This window comes from Equus caballus, chromosome 19, assembly GCF_041296265.1.
Source record: "Equus caballus isolate H_3958 breed thoroughbred chromosome 19, TB-T2T, whole genome shotgun sequence".
Taxonomy (NCBI): Eukaryota; Metazoa; Chordata; class Mammalia; order Perissodactyla; family Equidae; genus Equus; species Equus caballus.
In genome coordinates this window covers 67,324,430-67,341,294 of record NC_091702.1, presented here as the reverse complement: position 1 = coordinate 67,341,294, position 16,865 = coordinate 67,324,430, and the positions used below count along the sequence as shown (strand labels likewise).

Below are 16,865 nucleotides of genomic sequence, written 5' to 3'. Positions count from 1 at the left end.
TTATAGTTATTTGACATCCATTCTCCTGTAATCCCTTCCTTCTTCCTTTCCATCACCCATCAAGTGTAATGCAGTCAATTCCTCAAATCATAGGTGATAGAAATAATGTATAGAGATACCTAGCCATTTCCCCAAATTTATAAATTGAGTGCCAAGCTGAAAAATGTGTCGGGTATCAGCATTCCTGATTCAGTGGCCTCAAAGGCAGCCCTTCTTGACAACCTGCGGGAGTATCCTGCTCCGACAATCTGAGCCTCACACGCCAATTAAATATAAAAACAGATTTGAGTCTTTTTCACCCAGCTGCACTGTCAAGGCTGGTATAACTTGACTGTCATATAAAGCTCTTTAAATCAGCCTGCCAAGAAAATGTGATTGTAGTACAGATTTTAGCATTCAGAAATATTCACTTCCCTTTCACTTACACAGATTTTGAGGGTCAAAGCTATGCATTTTTATCAGATATTTTATTATCTTTCAACCTTTGTGAAGACCGGTGTATTAGAATAGAGGAAGAACGTTTTCTCCTTTAATGCTGAAGTGATCTGGTACAAGGGAAATACTAATGAGGATTTTTATTACTTATTGAAAGTTCCCATTGGACAAAATGAGAAAGTTTTATAAAAAGATGGATACAATGTTTAAATTCCATAATGCTTTTGGAAACTAAGCATCTGTTCAAAATAGATGAGCATTTAGGAAAGAGATAAAGTGTAGAGTTTTGAATTTTCTTAGAAACATCATGCTTCCAAGAAGAGTTGCAGTGTGTTTCAGAAAAATGCAAACCGCAAGAACCCTGATTTATAAATCTAAGCAAGACAGAAACTTAGAAGTAGATTTTTCCATTTATTTTAAATGTAATATGGTTCTTATAATGCCTAATGATGATGAATTTTTAGCCTTTGTCTGTCATACAGTGTGTACAGCAAGCTCGTCACTGTTTCCCGTATCATTGTCATCCCACTGGTTATACTTTTAGGAGGTAGCATACAAGTCACTCTGGCTTCAATTCCCATGGGGGATTGAATCACGTTTTTTACAGGTTAGATCTTGAACTCCACCATTTAACGGTGTGAACTATTAAAATGTCTTGGACTTTCTCTTCAAATAAAAAAATTCTAAATAAAGAAATCCAAGTTTAATACATTTAGGTTCCCATCCCCATTTTATCATCAACAATGTGAGCATTCACTGTACTAAATGGAAGATGTCTCTTTTTCCTTAAATTATAAAAGTTAATCTTCCCTTTTTAAGAGATACTTGTAAGAGAGAGGGTGGGATCATTTTAGGGCTCATGAAACTGAAAGATTGACAGCAGCGGCTGAAGTCAGGCAGAAAGCAGTCAGCCCTGGGGAAGGCTTGCTGACAGCCACGCTAATGCACTACAGTGCTTCATGAAACTTCCTCTGGATTCCAGAAAGAAGCCATTTGGGAAGAGCCTGTCAATAATCTAAAACTGGGCCAAATGGTTCTGGTTGTGGACTGCTAGCAACTGTCTACCCAAGCCTAATTGGAGATGACCAAGCTCATGTTTCAAATGAAAAATACGATCATAGCCATTCTCGAATGAAATGAGCTTTCCTGCAAATTAGGATGTTATTTTTTAAATAGAATATTGGGTTTAACATCTCAGGTATTTTTCTACCAACAGATATTTTTTTCTTCCTAAATTCTCAGGGCTCTGCTTTAAGTTCAGTTTCGTTTGCCATAAAGATATGAGAATAAGTTTAATGCTGTGAAAGATGTTTACTTAGGGCAATGGTATGATAAGCAGAACTGAACACATAGCAACCGGCCCATCACATCCAGCTTTCCAGCCAACACCTGCATTAAAATCACCAATGATTTTAAAAAACAAAACAAAATACAAAAATCAGATTGAGGTGTATAGATAAAAACCACCATGTCGAAAATAGTCAAATAATCTTCTTTTGTACTTAAATAATGGATGAAGCTTAGGGTAACCATAACTGCTGTTTTTGATGCCTTGAATTGCTTCAGAAACTTGACCTTGGGCTTGTTTCTCAGGAGCATAACATTGAGCCCATGTGAAGTTCTTTTCCTTGAGCAAATTTGTTGTCAGAGGGGGAAAAATAACTAAAAATTGATCCTATAGAATTTCATAAATGAAACACTGAAAAACAACCTTGCTGAGTTATTTCTTTCTTTTATCCAGTCCACTATATATGTGAAAAAGCAAAAAAAGACAAAAAGTTGGACACTGGTCCTTCTTCCCCTTCAGGTAAAATGCTTAAACTGTGAATTTACTATGAACTAAATCGCACAAAAATTATTATGAATTAAATGGGAAAAGTTAAAAGTAGATTGTTTTTCAAACATGGCATTATTAATTTTGAGTATTATAAGAAATCTTTCTAGTCTAATTAGCACATCCTTAGAGGATTTGCTCTAACACATACATTTAAAGTGTATGTAAGTGATGCTTCTCTAGTGTATGATGGTTCTTGAGAAGAGAATTTTCCAAGATTAGTGTTTGAATATTCCTCCCTCAGCTTTGTTTACAGGATTGATGTGGACTCTCCATTTAGATGTGTTAAGCAGAGTAAATGTCATCCCAGCCTTCTCTGGAATACGGTAAATATCTAATAAGAGGAATTGAAATAGATGTCTCCAATGTATAAAAATTTGGTGTCATTTGTGACTGTTACAGAATTATTGAATAACGTCACTGACTTCCTAGACATGGCAAGAATGCCTGCTGCTTCTTCCCTCTATTTGTCACCTGTTCTCCACAAGCAGTCCACAGTGCAGCCAAAGGAAGCTAAAAAATAACAAAACAAAACCCTTAAGTTGCTTGAAGCCTTTCAGTGGCTTTCCGTTGCCACAAGAAAAGGTCCAAATCTTTTAAATGCCTCAGGAAGCCCTTTGTGATCTTTTAAGCCCTTCAAGGCCTCTACTCTGTTCCTTCTGTTGCCTCTGTCTCCCCCGATCCCATACTCTGCTCTCCAGCTGCACTCAGGTTCTCTTAGTACCTCGGAATCTATGGTGCTCTCACTCTTGTGCCCGCCTGGACCATTCTTCCCCGCCATCCCTGGTCCCCTCCTCTCCCACACCTCTTTTGTTCATCTAACCCCAGTCTTCCACAGAGTCTGAGCCTAGACATCACTTTCTCTCGGAAGTCTTCCTGCATCTCCCTGTTGTGGCACCTATCACATTTCATAGCGCTGTCTATTGTGTGTCATTAGGCCCCATAGATGATAAGCAGCATCAGGATCTTATGCTACATCTCCAGCATTCCTTTAACTAATATTAACTGAGTACCTATTATGCTCAGACTCACTTCTAAGCACTGAGAAAACAGCAAAGAACCAAGCAAACAAAGCTCCTCCCCCAGGGAACTTGTATTCTGCACACGAGGAATATTTGTTGGCAAGAACAGAGTGAAAGAAAACAGGACAGGAGAAAACAGAGAGAGAACAGGTGGAGAAGAGCACACAGAGTGAAATATGAAAGGGCCGGAGACATTCAAGGTAAAGATGGACAGGGCTCACAGAAATCCAGCCTGATCGCTTGAAAGACTCCACCACACCACTGGATAGGCCTTCTTTTATTTAAAACCTTACCATTGGCTTGTGATATCATTTGAAGGTGACAGAGATCATCCCTTGCTTCATTCTACCTGCAGCCAGGTACCTCCAAGTTCAGTCACGTTACGCCACTCAGCAGTCCAGCAACGTCCTCAAGAGCCACCTGCTGTCCGCAGTGAGCAAGGCTTCAGCACCCAATGCTATCCTTAAGCCTGAGCAAAACAAGCTGGAAGCTTATTTTGGAAGTATTGCTTTTCCAAAATTTATTCACTGGGAAAATCTGCTATAAAACAATGAATATGTTACACAGGTAAAATTAGACCTTTCAGCCTGCTGGGTCTGATGTGTGATTGCACACCCTTACTGCAGGAGTTCTGCCAAAATTAAAAGTAATTTTACTTTGTTGAATGGACACTTAGTGCAAAAGGTCAAAAGAGAGGTTTAGGATCCCTGTCATCATCATATACTTAAAAAATAAAAAGAACTAATCCACACCACTTTTTACCACATGATACAGATCTTTAAGCCACAGCAAAATTAGGGTGAAAACAAACAAACAAACAAGAGAAATAAGAACAAATTGTGTACAATTTTGCATACAGAAATAGTGACAGATGTATCCCCAATTATAAAATTCTATGTTCTAGGAATACGTTTCAAGTTTCGATGACACTCTGAAACCCTATTGCCTACCACTCTAAATGTCTAACTGGGCCTTTGGTGACGTGGCTAGTGCTGGCGTCTCCAACTTCACAGCCACTGATTGCCTCTTCGGACTCTAATCGCAGCAATTTTAGGCAGCTTGCAATTCCCTGGACACATTATGCTGTTCCGCCCCTCTCTGCCCTTGAGCTCGCTGTTCTCTGGAAAGGGGTGCCTGGCCTCTTTGTCTTACTAGTCAAACTCCTTTTCTTTTAAACTCTACCTGAAACATTACCTCTATTGTGCCACCTTTATGCCTACCCACAGCCATCCCCAGCAGCTGAGCCCCTTTCTGCCAGCAAATGACCCTTGTACGGACCTCTGTGGAGCCTTTACCCTCTGCACCACCAATGTTGGTTTGCATCAACCTCCCTGCTACGTGATCTCCCTGAGGACAAGGAGCACGTCTCTGTGACAACCATCTGGCGTGAGATGTGTTAAAAAAAAAAAAAAAAAGGTCTGATCAGAAAAAGATTAAGAGAATGAATGAATGAATGCCGCCAGTGACCTTTGGTGCCTCTCTGGGGGATGCCCTTTATAAACTGGAAATTCACGTGGAGAAATTTCCCTCTCCTCCTGTGCTTATCACGAACCAAGCTCACAGTGATCACTAAGAAGGAACTAAATGGCGAAGTGTGAACTCCACTTCTGTGGTGTGGTTCTGAGGCTGTGCCTCTCCTCTTATGTCGCTTGCCTAATTCATGCCGTCGAGTCATCCCCTCAGCAAATAATCATTAAATTCCTATTATAATCACAGCACCATACTGAAGACTGTAAGGTAGATTACAAAGAAGAATGAAAGACCCTCCAAGATCTTTATAACCTTTCTGGGAAGACAGTACATCCACATTTTAAAAAATCAAATACTAATCCACGGAAGGTGCATGGCGCTGAGTGCCAGATGAGCAAGGCGGACAACGGGTGTCACAGGCAGGCGCCAGATGAGCACGTCACATCATGAGCAGAATAGGAGCTGAAGGGAGAGCTGACAGGACAGCGTGCCGTGCTGCAATAATGGATGAACAAAGGTTTGACCGTGTAAATTTTCTCAACTAAGACCCTGAGGATGTCAGAACACTGTCCTCCATATTTTAATCAGTTTATCCCAACTAAAAACTTACTCAGAATGCTAGCATTTTAATAATTCTCTCAGCCAAAGTCTACCTTGAAAATAGATTTATTTGTATTAAACCTTTTTTGGTATTTGCAGCTCCAGGTCCTTCCAGACTTTTCTCAAGTTCTCGCCTACCTTTGGATGTGAGCCCCTGGGTCCTGTCCTCCCCATAGAGAGAGGCTTCCTCAGTCTTTGAGAAGATCGTGCACCCTCCCCTCTTGAGTGCTCATGAGTCTAAAGAGCTGGACCCAAGTAGACTGTCCCTGGAGATGGAACTGTGCCGTCTTGTCTCTCCTCGCTTACCCTCGGAGCCAGCCTTTCTGACAGTGGGTAATTTGAGGCCACAGCTCCACTCTGAACTGATGTCTCACAGCACTGCCTGCGACGGCCGCCAGAGAAGATCTCCTTCTCAGGTGTGCTCGGTGGGAGCCCCGTGGAGCTGTCAGGAGAGTCTCATTCAGTGTGCACAGTGCCCGAGGGCACATCAGTGCCAGGAAGCTGTTCTCACACAGAAAAGGAGGCTGTTTTTTCTTCTGTTTTCACTGCTGGGTATTATGTGTATTTACAAATCATAGATTAAAACTTCACATGAACCACAAGATCACACAGCCCAACCCCCTCGACTTACAGAGCATCTGTAACTTGCCCAAGACCACAAAGCAGAGTACTGGGAAAAGAGGGATGAGGAGCCAGGCTCTGGGCTCCTCTCACCGTGTTGCACACGATCCCTCCAGAGTAAGCACCCAGGGTCTATGAGAATCACCTGTGTATGTCCCGGAGTCCTACACACTCTCTCCATCCTTTTTGAATATTTGTTTTCCAAGAAAGCTTGCAGATAATCCTCATATAAATATGGATGAGCCTCATTGTACCAGCTCTCTTCCTAATGACGGGATCTGAACTTTTCCCAAGTAAATAGCATCCAACCATGGATGGAGGTAGATGGTGTACATGTTAATCTCTGCTTATTGTCAGTGTTATTCTCACAGGGCAACATGATAAGAAGGCGAAGTAGTCACTCTTTGGTGGTGTACATCCACGTGAGGCCATTCAAATAAAAATGCTTCCTAAACGCTCTAGCCTTGTATACATGAAGAATAATGTCGTCATTTTATATAATATATCAGCATTTAATGTATCAAGTGTCCCAATACTAATGGGTCAAAAGCATTAGTCCTTTACTCCCCTTTTATGATTTATGTGCATTTTTTAAAACTATGACTTCTGTGCTAATTTTCATAGATCTTTGCCATTAAAAAAAATAGATAGGAAGCTGAGAAAACTTCATTGAAATACTCTGGGGAGGGAGTAGAGGGTAGCTAGTCTTCTGTAGAGTGAATTAAAAAGACAAAAAGGAGAGAGAGAGAGTAACTGGGGAGAGATGATACAGGGAAGAGCGCTACCATTGGGGAAGAGCGTTTGTCTCTGTGGGGATCAGCCTTGCCATTGGGTCCTCACCAGACAATCCATTTGTAAAACCATAATGAATGACAGGTGGTTTTGGAAAAACTGCCTACCCTGTCAGTGGTGTTTAAGTTACTACACACAGATACAATGGCAATCCTCATAATAACGTGTATGTTTAATTCTCGCACATTACAGTAACATTGGGTCCTGCTTTATCTACCCTATAGGATGGCATAGAAAATCCAGTTTAACAGATGTCCCCCAGAATCGTGTTATTCCCTTAATGATGCATCACCTTTGTTCTCATCAGAAGAGAGTACTGAGAACCAGGTGGAAATGAATTATTTGCAGGAGCAATTCAGGAGGAAGCAGGTGAAAAAGACTCTAATTCTTGAGGCTTTGGGTAGCACAATATGCACAGTTTTATTACAGGAACAAAAAATTATCATTCACTGAGCCGTTTGTACATTTAGACAATGAATAAAAATGTAGTGTCATTCCAGGTAGATAGGGTGAGGAGAGGAGAATGAGGCAGTCTTTCCACATGTAAGAATTTTTTTCAGAGAATGGAGAACAATGCTGGCAAGTTAGCCGTTCATGTTTATTTGAAGTCGTTCCTTATCTGTCCCTATTCTTTATGGAAAAAATGGCCTAAATAATTTCAAAAGTAGATGAGTGTTTCGTAATCAGGCAGTGAAGTTGGGTTAAAGCTCCAGTGAGGGGGGAACAGCAATACCTTCTGGAGCCGGGAGGAAAACGGAAACAGGTCACGTGTGTCTGATGAAGGACTGAGAGAGCAGAGTGGAGTGGTGGTGCTCTGGGGGGGCCCCGCCCATCTAAAGGCATTTAGAGTCACTAAAGAAACAAACTTAGCCGTGAAAGACCTAACTGCAGGCCTGTTTCAGCCCAAGGCAAACAGTTGGTGGGCTCTGGATGCATGAAATCCAAGACCCTGAGACCTCAGTGAACACCCACCCAAAGGTCCCGGCACAGGCAGTGAAAGCCTGGGGAGCAACTGTAAGGAAGTCTGTCTTACGTAAAAGTACAAAAATGGTTTATTTCATACGTTTGTGGCCTAAAACAATGCTATTTACCATAGATTTCTACAGTGCTTATTATCCTATAAAAAATGATTATTAAGAACCAATGACTTGTATTGTTAAAATACTATGCCAAAAATAGGGTCTTTTGCTTACAGTAAGAGTGTCTCAATCTGACAACTGTGAATCCCATGATACTGATGCAAAATGGTGTGTGTGTGTGTGTGTGTGAGTCTACATGTGCATTTTTGAGGGATGAAGGTTTGTAACTTATCCAGTGTGTCACAACCCCACAAAGAAAAGGGAAACACTCAGGAAAAGGCAAGAAATCCAGAGACAGTCATTATCTGGCAAGTCTAACTGTAGGCAGAAATCTGGCTGCCAACATTCAACCACAGATAATGCTCTTTGAGGACAGAATCCTACTTGTGAAAGAATAAGTTGAATGAGATATGTCTTCATTCTTGGAAGGGCACTGGAGGGGCGATGGCAGGAATGCAGGCTTGGGACCAACTCCCTGGACCAAGATGCACAGATCTCCTCACACTGGACCAGACCAGGTCTAAGTTACCAGAACTGAGTCAGACCTTGTCCATCAGCAGAACTGACTTGGTGCCTCTGGCTCCTGAAAGCCTTTGTGGGAGGAGCTAACCCTGAGCCTGGCCACTACAGGGTGGGCTCAGTGACTCTAGAGATGAGGGAACTGGGATGCTGGTCTGGGCTGGAAGCCAGGCAGGTCCAAAGAAAGGACAAATTTTAAATACATAAGTTAAGAGAACAGATAGCATTCACTGAGTGTCTGCCATGTGCTGGCAGCAAAGAGGAGCTTCGTATGTACTATCTCATTTAATCCATGTAATGATTATGTTATCTAGAAGCAAAATATGAGAAGCTTTCTCCTTTGCATCCACGAATGAATTCATTCTATCATAGTTCTCAGTCTGTCTTCAAGGAAGGACAGATATTATCCCTTTATTTAAGAAATGGATGAAAATTCACACAGTTGCCCTAGAGCAATAAGGCTCAGTGAAGAAGGGTGGTCCACACCCCTCTAAGAGCAGGATAGGGGGATGTGGTTTTAAAAGGCTTACATTATAATACAATTGTGCACCATAATACTAAATTTGGTAATACTAAATACATAATACTACATTTCTACAAACTAGAAAGAGATGCTCAGAGATAGACTTTTTTCTCAAGATCAGTAATTCTCAAGAGAAAGAAGAAAATCCCCCTAGTGTAGTTGTCTGTATAATTAGTGTGAGAGATCTTTCTGTGATTTGTTTTGACTTCCCAGGACACCATAGTGAATTAAGGCAGAAGATCCCAGAATGCTGATTCCTCCACCAATGCTCCCCAAACCAGACCACCTCTGCCACAGACAGTCCCACTGATAAGAAATTATAATGTAAAGTGATCTTCCAGTAAACACATTAATTCTTCTTTCGTCTGGCATCAGTAAGTCACCATATGAGTTTTCCAAATAAACAGTGGTTATGCATTAAGAATTAAAAAACCAAAGGGAAAAAAAAGTCAATGTCCTGGTTGCATATCTTTCTAAGATATGTTATCCATGCTGTTGCCTTCTTAAACAAAGAGTGTTCGGGTTATTTTAACTCTTCCTTACCACTCAGGCTCATCACCATGACCATTAATTATTGGCCTGGGATGTAAAACCAGAGTGTGCTTGTCTCCTTTACTATCTATCATCAGACCATCTGTCACACACTCTAGGTACCAGCTCACATGGTCTGTCTCCTTACAATGTAGTGGAAGCTGAGAAACTGTGGGCAAATATTGAAACTCATTATAGCTTACCATTTTATGATCATTAATTCAAATCCCCTCATTTTGCTGATCTGAAGTGTAAGACTCAGAGTTAAGACTTGCCCAAGGTCACACAATGGATTGGAGTAGAGTTGCATCTCACTTAGAATTTTCAGCTCATAAAGAAAAATACTGTTTAGTCAAAATTGCCATTAGAAATTCCTTAAGTTAATCTGTAAGCAAAGCATCTACATTTTCTGTACTGTAATTCTTACATTCATTGAGGTTTGGGCACTACAAAGATAGATTGAGGAAATATGAAAAGGAAATTCTGCACATAGATTGTTGTCTATTCAAACCACATGCATTTAAGATAACCATCAAATCCAGTGAATGAGAAATGGACACTTTTTTTTAAGGGTTCTTGTTTCTCAATGGAATTTTCCTGTTTGATTTCAGAATTAAGCCTCTCTAACTTTACAGTATTTCAGTGGATGGTTCCCTCTGCTGAAAATGAGAGGATTCGAGTCTAAAACTCAGATGTGTGTTAAACACACCTGTACTACAGCCCCACTCGGGAGGCGTAGGGTTTACAGAAATACAGGGCTCCTGGCTCCTCTTCTGCACTTTTTCTCCTACAACTCCACTTCCTACTTCCTACACAACCAGCTCTGAGGATGACTTGCAAAACAGGAAAAAGGTTTGCTGACAGTCTTTCCAGTAGCGATCCATTGCTTCCTTCCTGTTCCTTCTTGTCCTCTTAAGTGATTAAGCTTGCTGCACAAGGCAAGGATTAGTAAACGAGAAGCCGTTTGAGGTACATTCACTCATTTTGATTAGCATGTTTGGCTACTTTTGTTTTCTCATAAACATATGGTAAAGCAACATGTAATGTTCCAATGATTGTGATTTCAAATCTAAAGTACTATTTGTTCAATCCTGAAACCTGAAACAAACATCTGGTGGTTCATGCTCTCAGAAAAAATACCTTAGTGCGTTTCCTCCGTCTGTGACTCAAGATCATGGGCAAAAATGAGTAGATGAGATTAAGCCAAAAAAGTTTGTTGGTCCATTCAATTAAAAAAAGGAAAAAAAGGACCAGGCTTCTGTGTTTCCTCTTGAGTAGGGAAGAGTCAGAGACCTGCTTGTGGTGATCTAAGAGTTCTTCCTTTCTGTCTCATCTTGCACTGATATATAAACTGTATCCAGTATATATCCTCCTATTAGAATAAACGATTTGAATGCTTCCTTATCTGCATCCCATATACGCTCAGAATTATTCCCATTTGTACATACTCTCAGGTTCATGTCACCATGTACTTTTGTTAATTAGAATTGTATCTCCTATATTAAAACTTCTGTGCCAATTTTTCATACTTTATTTTAAGATTTATTCTACCTCACACTTTCCATTACAAGATGACACTTGGAACAGAATTTAAAATAAAGATGTACTGTCCATTTTGCAATGTTGCTCATCTTTGGAAAATATATTTTGACTTTTTATAGGGGTAGTCTGTTAGTCTGTTAAGGCTTCCATAGCAAAATACCACAGACCAGATGGCTCAAACAACAAAAATGTATTTTTCACAGTTCTGGAAGCTGAACATCCGAAATCAAGGTGTCGGCAGGTTTGGCTTCTCCTGAGGCTCTCTTCCCGGCTTGCAGGTGGCCTTTCCTCTGTGCATACAAACTTCTGGTGTCTCTTCATCTTCTCATAAGGACACCAGTCCTATTGGATTAGGCCCCACCCTTATGACCTCATTTAACCTTAATTAACTCTTTAAAGGCCCTGTCTCCAAACACAGTCACATTGGGAGTTGGGGTTCAACATATGAATTCAGTCCATAACAGGTAGCGATGCTATTAATCAAACATTCTGTAATATCGACCTCTTGAGGAAAAAAATAAAATCTTAGGAAGGAAAGTGACAAAAGTATCATTTAACGTGATATCAAGTTATATGAAATATAAATTTATATGTGAACCATTTATGAGATATCATTTATCAGTGCATGCACATAAAATAACCCTTAACTCCGCTTTTTAGCCTGTCTTAATAGAATTCAAAGATTTAGCAAAGGAACAGCTCAAAAGACTAGCAATTCATACTTTCACATACTGTTTGCCAGAAGAGGCAAAGAAAGATCCAGAATCAGAAATACCAGATGAGACTGTGGTTCTTGCTTCTGTTCTGAGGTCAGACCTATAGATTTAGTCTTTATTCTCTGGAAGTTTGGCTTCCATGTTTTAAACAAGCCTGAGCGTGACTTAAGTGGCTTCAAAGTGCAGAGCCCAAGACGGAGCCGTTCCAGCACAAACACTCGATGAAACACAGGCTGGTGTGGTGCTGGTGCACAGTCGGAGCGTCCTTGTCCCCTCCCCAAGGACAGACCACACTAGTTTTTTCATAACACTGCTTTTTGTTCTGTTGGATCATTTACAGTGTTCCCATTCCTGAATTCTTTTAATGCTCTGGGTTAGGGTTGCCAGATTTAGTAAATAAAATATAGGATGCCCAGTTAAATTTGAATTGCAGATAAACAATGAATATGTTTTCAGTATAAATATGTCTCATGCAATATTTGGGACATATACAAAAAAATACATTCCTTCATGAAACATACTAAAAATAGTATTTCTTATTTCTCTGAAATTCAAGTTTAACTGTGGGTCGTATATTTTACCTGGCAACTCCACTTTGGGTTCAAGGATAAATCCTCCCCGTGCATCTCCCTTCCCCAGCTGGCCACCCTCTTACACTGCTCTCGCCAGCTGGGTAAATTGAACTTCCTGGTCTTAATTGGTGCTTCCTTTAACTTCTGCCCCAAAGCTGAAAGCCCCCGACTCCAGGCCTCCTGCATCAGGCAGCTCTTATGTTTGGTTGTGGATGCTCAGGGTTGAAACACTGAAGTTCGTTAGCCAAGCTCTCCCCCCGCTGCAGTATTGACTTCTGAGCATCAGGGCCACATGATACCCTAACAGTCGCAGATACGAAGGGCTTCAGAATGCGGGCGGGACCTCGAAACCTCTGGCCCCTGGACTCAGTCTGCTCACCTGTAAAATCAGGGCGCTGGATTCAGCGCACTGAGCCCGGCGGGAGACCAGACGGTGAGAGGTGTGTGCCCACGAGAGGGCCTTCACGCGGGTCCGACTGCCGAGCACCCTCGGCGAGGACCGGGCGGCCGGGGCGGGCGCTCAGGGCGCAGCTCCCGCTCTCTGCCGCCATCTAGCGGCGGCGGCGCCCTCCTCCGCTCAGCGGAAACTGCACGTCACAGGGAGGAATTGTTTTATTCTTGTCGTTACAGCAGAAAGGGATTTATAGAGTGTCTCAAGAGATAAAATGTAATAAATGCTGATAAAAAGTATAGCACAATAGCAGACTTTAATACCTGAACAGTATAGATTAAATTCGTGCAATTTAATCTCTGTAATATGTTCAAACGATAACTTCAACGCTGAAGAACAAAAAATATAAACTAGCCTAAAGTGTTCTAAAGAAACATTAGCCTTCTCAGGTGCACTTGCATAATGTTCAAGGATCGTTTTATTTAAAATAACTGTAATCACAGCAGATGGAAAGGAAATACAGTTCTGATAAACACTGACTTGGGAGAGAACGTCTCAGTTCTGTATTTAACCGTTTGTCTTGAATCAAGTTAGAACTTATTATCATTATTATTTATACATGCAATACAATGTTTAATGAGTGTTGAATGATATTTAGTTTTAATGTCCTATAATCTGGAACTTTCTTCAAGTGGCATGATAGTGGGTTTAATTGTGTGGATCTCAAGTGAAAATAAATTTCTCTAATGAATGAAATAAAATATTTCTGAAGTGTGACTTATTTCCCATTAAAGCTCTTTTCACTGAATAACTATTACAGGAAAATATTTCTGACATTTTAACATTTTTTTTTTATTTAAAATGCCAATGCTATCATGCAGCACTTAGATCCTTCTAACAAAAGATATTTAATTGGAATACCACTTCGTTTTTTAATACACTTGTGAGCCAGCTGAGAAATCTCCAATTTGTTTTGCAGGGTGGGAAGATCCCCATAAGGTGGACAGCCCCAGAAGCAATTGCCTACAGAAAATTCTCCTCGGCAAGTGACGCGTGGAGCTACGGGATTGTCATGTGGGAGGTCATGTCCTATGGAGAGAGACCTTACTGGGAAATGTCTAACCAAGATGTAAGTGCCTCCCACAGTTACACTGCCATTTTGTGAGTGTAAACACATTAGTGCTGAGGGGGAAATGTGCCTTTTGCCCTCACTCAGATTAACCCTTATCTTCGCCAGAGTTGCTCAGGGTCTGTGGCTGAGTTTGAGAAGCTGAGTAACCTTTCGCTTGAGCTGTGTTTGGTGTTGTAAGGGCCCGCGGACTGGCCTGGCCACATCAGTACCTGGTCTGCATCTTACAGCTGAGATTCCCACATGTTGTTCTAATGCATCATGACTGTGCTTCTGCAGCAGCCTTCACCTATAAGGAACAAAAAAGAAAGAGTACTGTTTGCCTTTCATTTCTTCCTTGGGGCAATTTAATGCACCACGGTAGGGAGCAAATTAATTTAGACTAGACATCACTTAGAAGAAAAAGAGCGAATGCTTTCAGGCAATGTGCTATCAATATATGTCATCTACTTTTCAGATATGTGATCCTCTATGCAATCTGCTCTTTTCTCTGTAAAAATTACCTGGTGGTTAATGTTATGGAACAGGATGGTTAACACACCTCTGACCTCTATGACCTGTCCAAAGTGATAGACAGAAGTCAGAAAATGCAAGCACACTGACAATGCAAAGTGTACCATCAGAACGGAAAATATATTTAATTTCCCCCTTCTTCACTGCAGAGTTCAGACTCTGTCCACTCACTTGCCTCCCTCAAGGGCTCTCACGGTTTCTGAGACAATGGCAAAGGGAAATTGCCTCCAACGCAATTCTGAATGTTCACAGGTGAAAACAGAGACCACGTCACTATAGAAAATCCCCAAACACACTCAGAACGCAACTATTGCCACATCTTTTCCCTTTGTTCCAGTCAGTTGCTTGAGCGGCACCTCCACGCCTCCCACCTCTCTACCCCATCCCGACCTCAAGTTGTCCACGTATCGCAAGGACTTGTTCAGTCACAGAGGCAGGTCCTCCTTTTCTACTGCCAGGCACAGAGTCTGGCTTTGGGTTAGCTCACCATGGCTCTTGTTCCTCCCTACCACAAGACATGGCTTTCGAAGCTGGGTGCTGCTCAGTCCTGAGGGTGCTGCTGTCTCCGTGGAGAATGTGGGGTCCAGACACCCACGTGCAGCAGGTTTGAGTCATGCACATGCTCAGCCATCGCTCTCAAAGCACCTCAGCCAAGTGCACAGCCAGCGGGGCTGGGTCCCGCAAAGAAGCTGCCCTTCAGTGCAGAGCAAGCGTAGCCAGCAACCTCCACTCCACTCCCGGCGCCGAGACTTCGATCCAGGCCGTCTGCCTGCAGGCCTGGGTTCCACTATTCTTCAGGCAATTTTATTTGAAGGGCCTCTTCCCTGCCACCCGGCCTTGTTTGGGGCAACTTGTGACTGCCTCTCCAGCTCTTCTTAAAATTGAATCTCAGAAGCAGAAATTTGTCCCCTCTCTCCTAGAAGAAACTCATCTCTTTTTTTGTTTTTTGTTTTTTTGTGTGTGTGTGGAAGATTGGCCCTGAGCTAACATCTGTGCCAATCTTCTTCTATTTTATGTGGGATGCCGTCACAGCCTGGCTTGACAAGTGGTGCTATGCCCATGCCCGGGATCTGAACCTGTGAAACCCAGGCCACTGAAGTGGAGCACATGAACTTAACCACTACACCACCAGGCTGGCCCCTCATCTTGATTTTTTTAACCAGTTATCCGAGATGACAGTAGCCTTGGATTCACGTACCATAGTTTCTGCTCTAGTCCAACCCTAGGACAGCGCTTACCTACTTGTCTTCTTCGACACGGCTAAAATGGGCCATTCAAGCAAATCTGCAGAAGACAAAGTTGTCTTCCTGATGGTTTCAAGTCTTCACGGTACGGAAGAGCCCTCCCGTCAAGCACCCTCCTCGATGGGTGCACCATTTAGTCCTTGTCTTAACCAATTCCCTTTCAGATTTATAATTAAAAATTGCCCAACTCAGAAGGCTCCAAACTTTACTAATAATATAGCCTTACCAGCAGAAGGTTCTTGAGCATTCACAGCTGACGAGTGCATTTCCTTGCACGTCTGTACAAGTACTACTGTACTAATATAGTCGTTTATTCACTTAAAAATATTCACTGGAGGGGCTGGCCCCGTGGCCGAGTGGTTGAGTTCGCGCGCTCCACTGCAGGCGGCCCAGTGTTTCGTTAGTTCGAATCCTGGGTGCGGACATGGCACTGCTCATCAGACCACGCTGAGGCAGCGTCCCACATGCCACAACTAGAAGAACCCACAACGAAGAATACACAACTATGTACCGGGGGGGCTTTGGGGAGAAAAAGGAAAAAATAAAATCTTTAAAAAAAAAAAAAAAAATTCACTGGATCCCTTCTCTGTGCCAGGAACTAGAGCTGCAACAGAAAACAAATGTTACACCTGGAAGGGACCGTAAAGGTTGTCTAGTCCACCCCCAGTCCAAGTTGGGCATGAAACTGAGGCATGGGGAAGCGACGTGATCTCGCTAGAATCAGTAGTGAGTGATGGTGGAAGTAAGGCTGACGGGAGCCAGGAGGGAAGGGGGAGGGGCTGCTGGTTTGGCTGACAGCCCGAGTAGCCCCCACCTGGGGCCGGTGGTGTCTTGTCCTCATGGAGCCTACATTCTAGCGAGAGGGAGGCAGAGTAAACAAAGTAAATAAGTAAAAGATATGGGTTGTAACATGATAATCACTGCTTCTTCAGGGGAAAAAAGCAAGAGAAGAAGATGAGAAGTGCTAGAGGTTTGATTTTAAATGTCATATGCACTGCCAAACACATTCATGAAAGTCATACGTTTATGGTCATAAAAGTCCTAATTTGTCATTCCTATTAGATATTCATGTGTAGTCTGTCTTATGATAGGATGACACAAATAAACACGGAGAAGTTCCATCATTTTTGCTGCCCCTGGAATAGCACTTTACTGCCTGGGTCACATCATGCCACCAAGTTAGTGGCTCTGGCTGCTGTTATGTAGACTATAATTCAACCATGAAAGTCTCTTAACTAAGACCTCAGTTTCGTGACCAATAAATACAATAAAAGGATGGCTTAGGTGATTTTTAATATCCCTTTTAACAGTAACATGCTATGGTTTTATAAT

The 16,865-nt window shown here is 42.0% G+C and overlaps 1 protein-coding gene across 11 annotated transcripts in view; it reads left to right on the top strand.

The window, feature by feature from the left end:
• EPHA6 (EPH receptor A6) overlaps positions 1–16,865 on the top strand; it is a 780,034-nt gene that overhangs the window by 735,079 nt on the left and 28,090 nt on the right. For all 11 annotated transcript variants that reach the window (XM_023623975.2, XM_023623979.2, XM_023623977.2 and 8 more), the window contains one exon: positions 13,627–13,776. In XM_023623975.2, the coding sequence (XP_023479743.1) occupies positions 13,627–13,776 (150 nt within the window). The remainder of the gene's footprint in view (positions 1–13,626; positions 13,777–16,865) is intronic.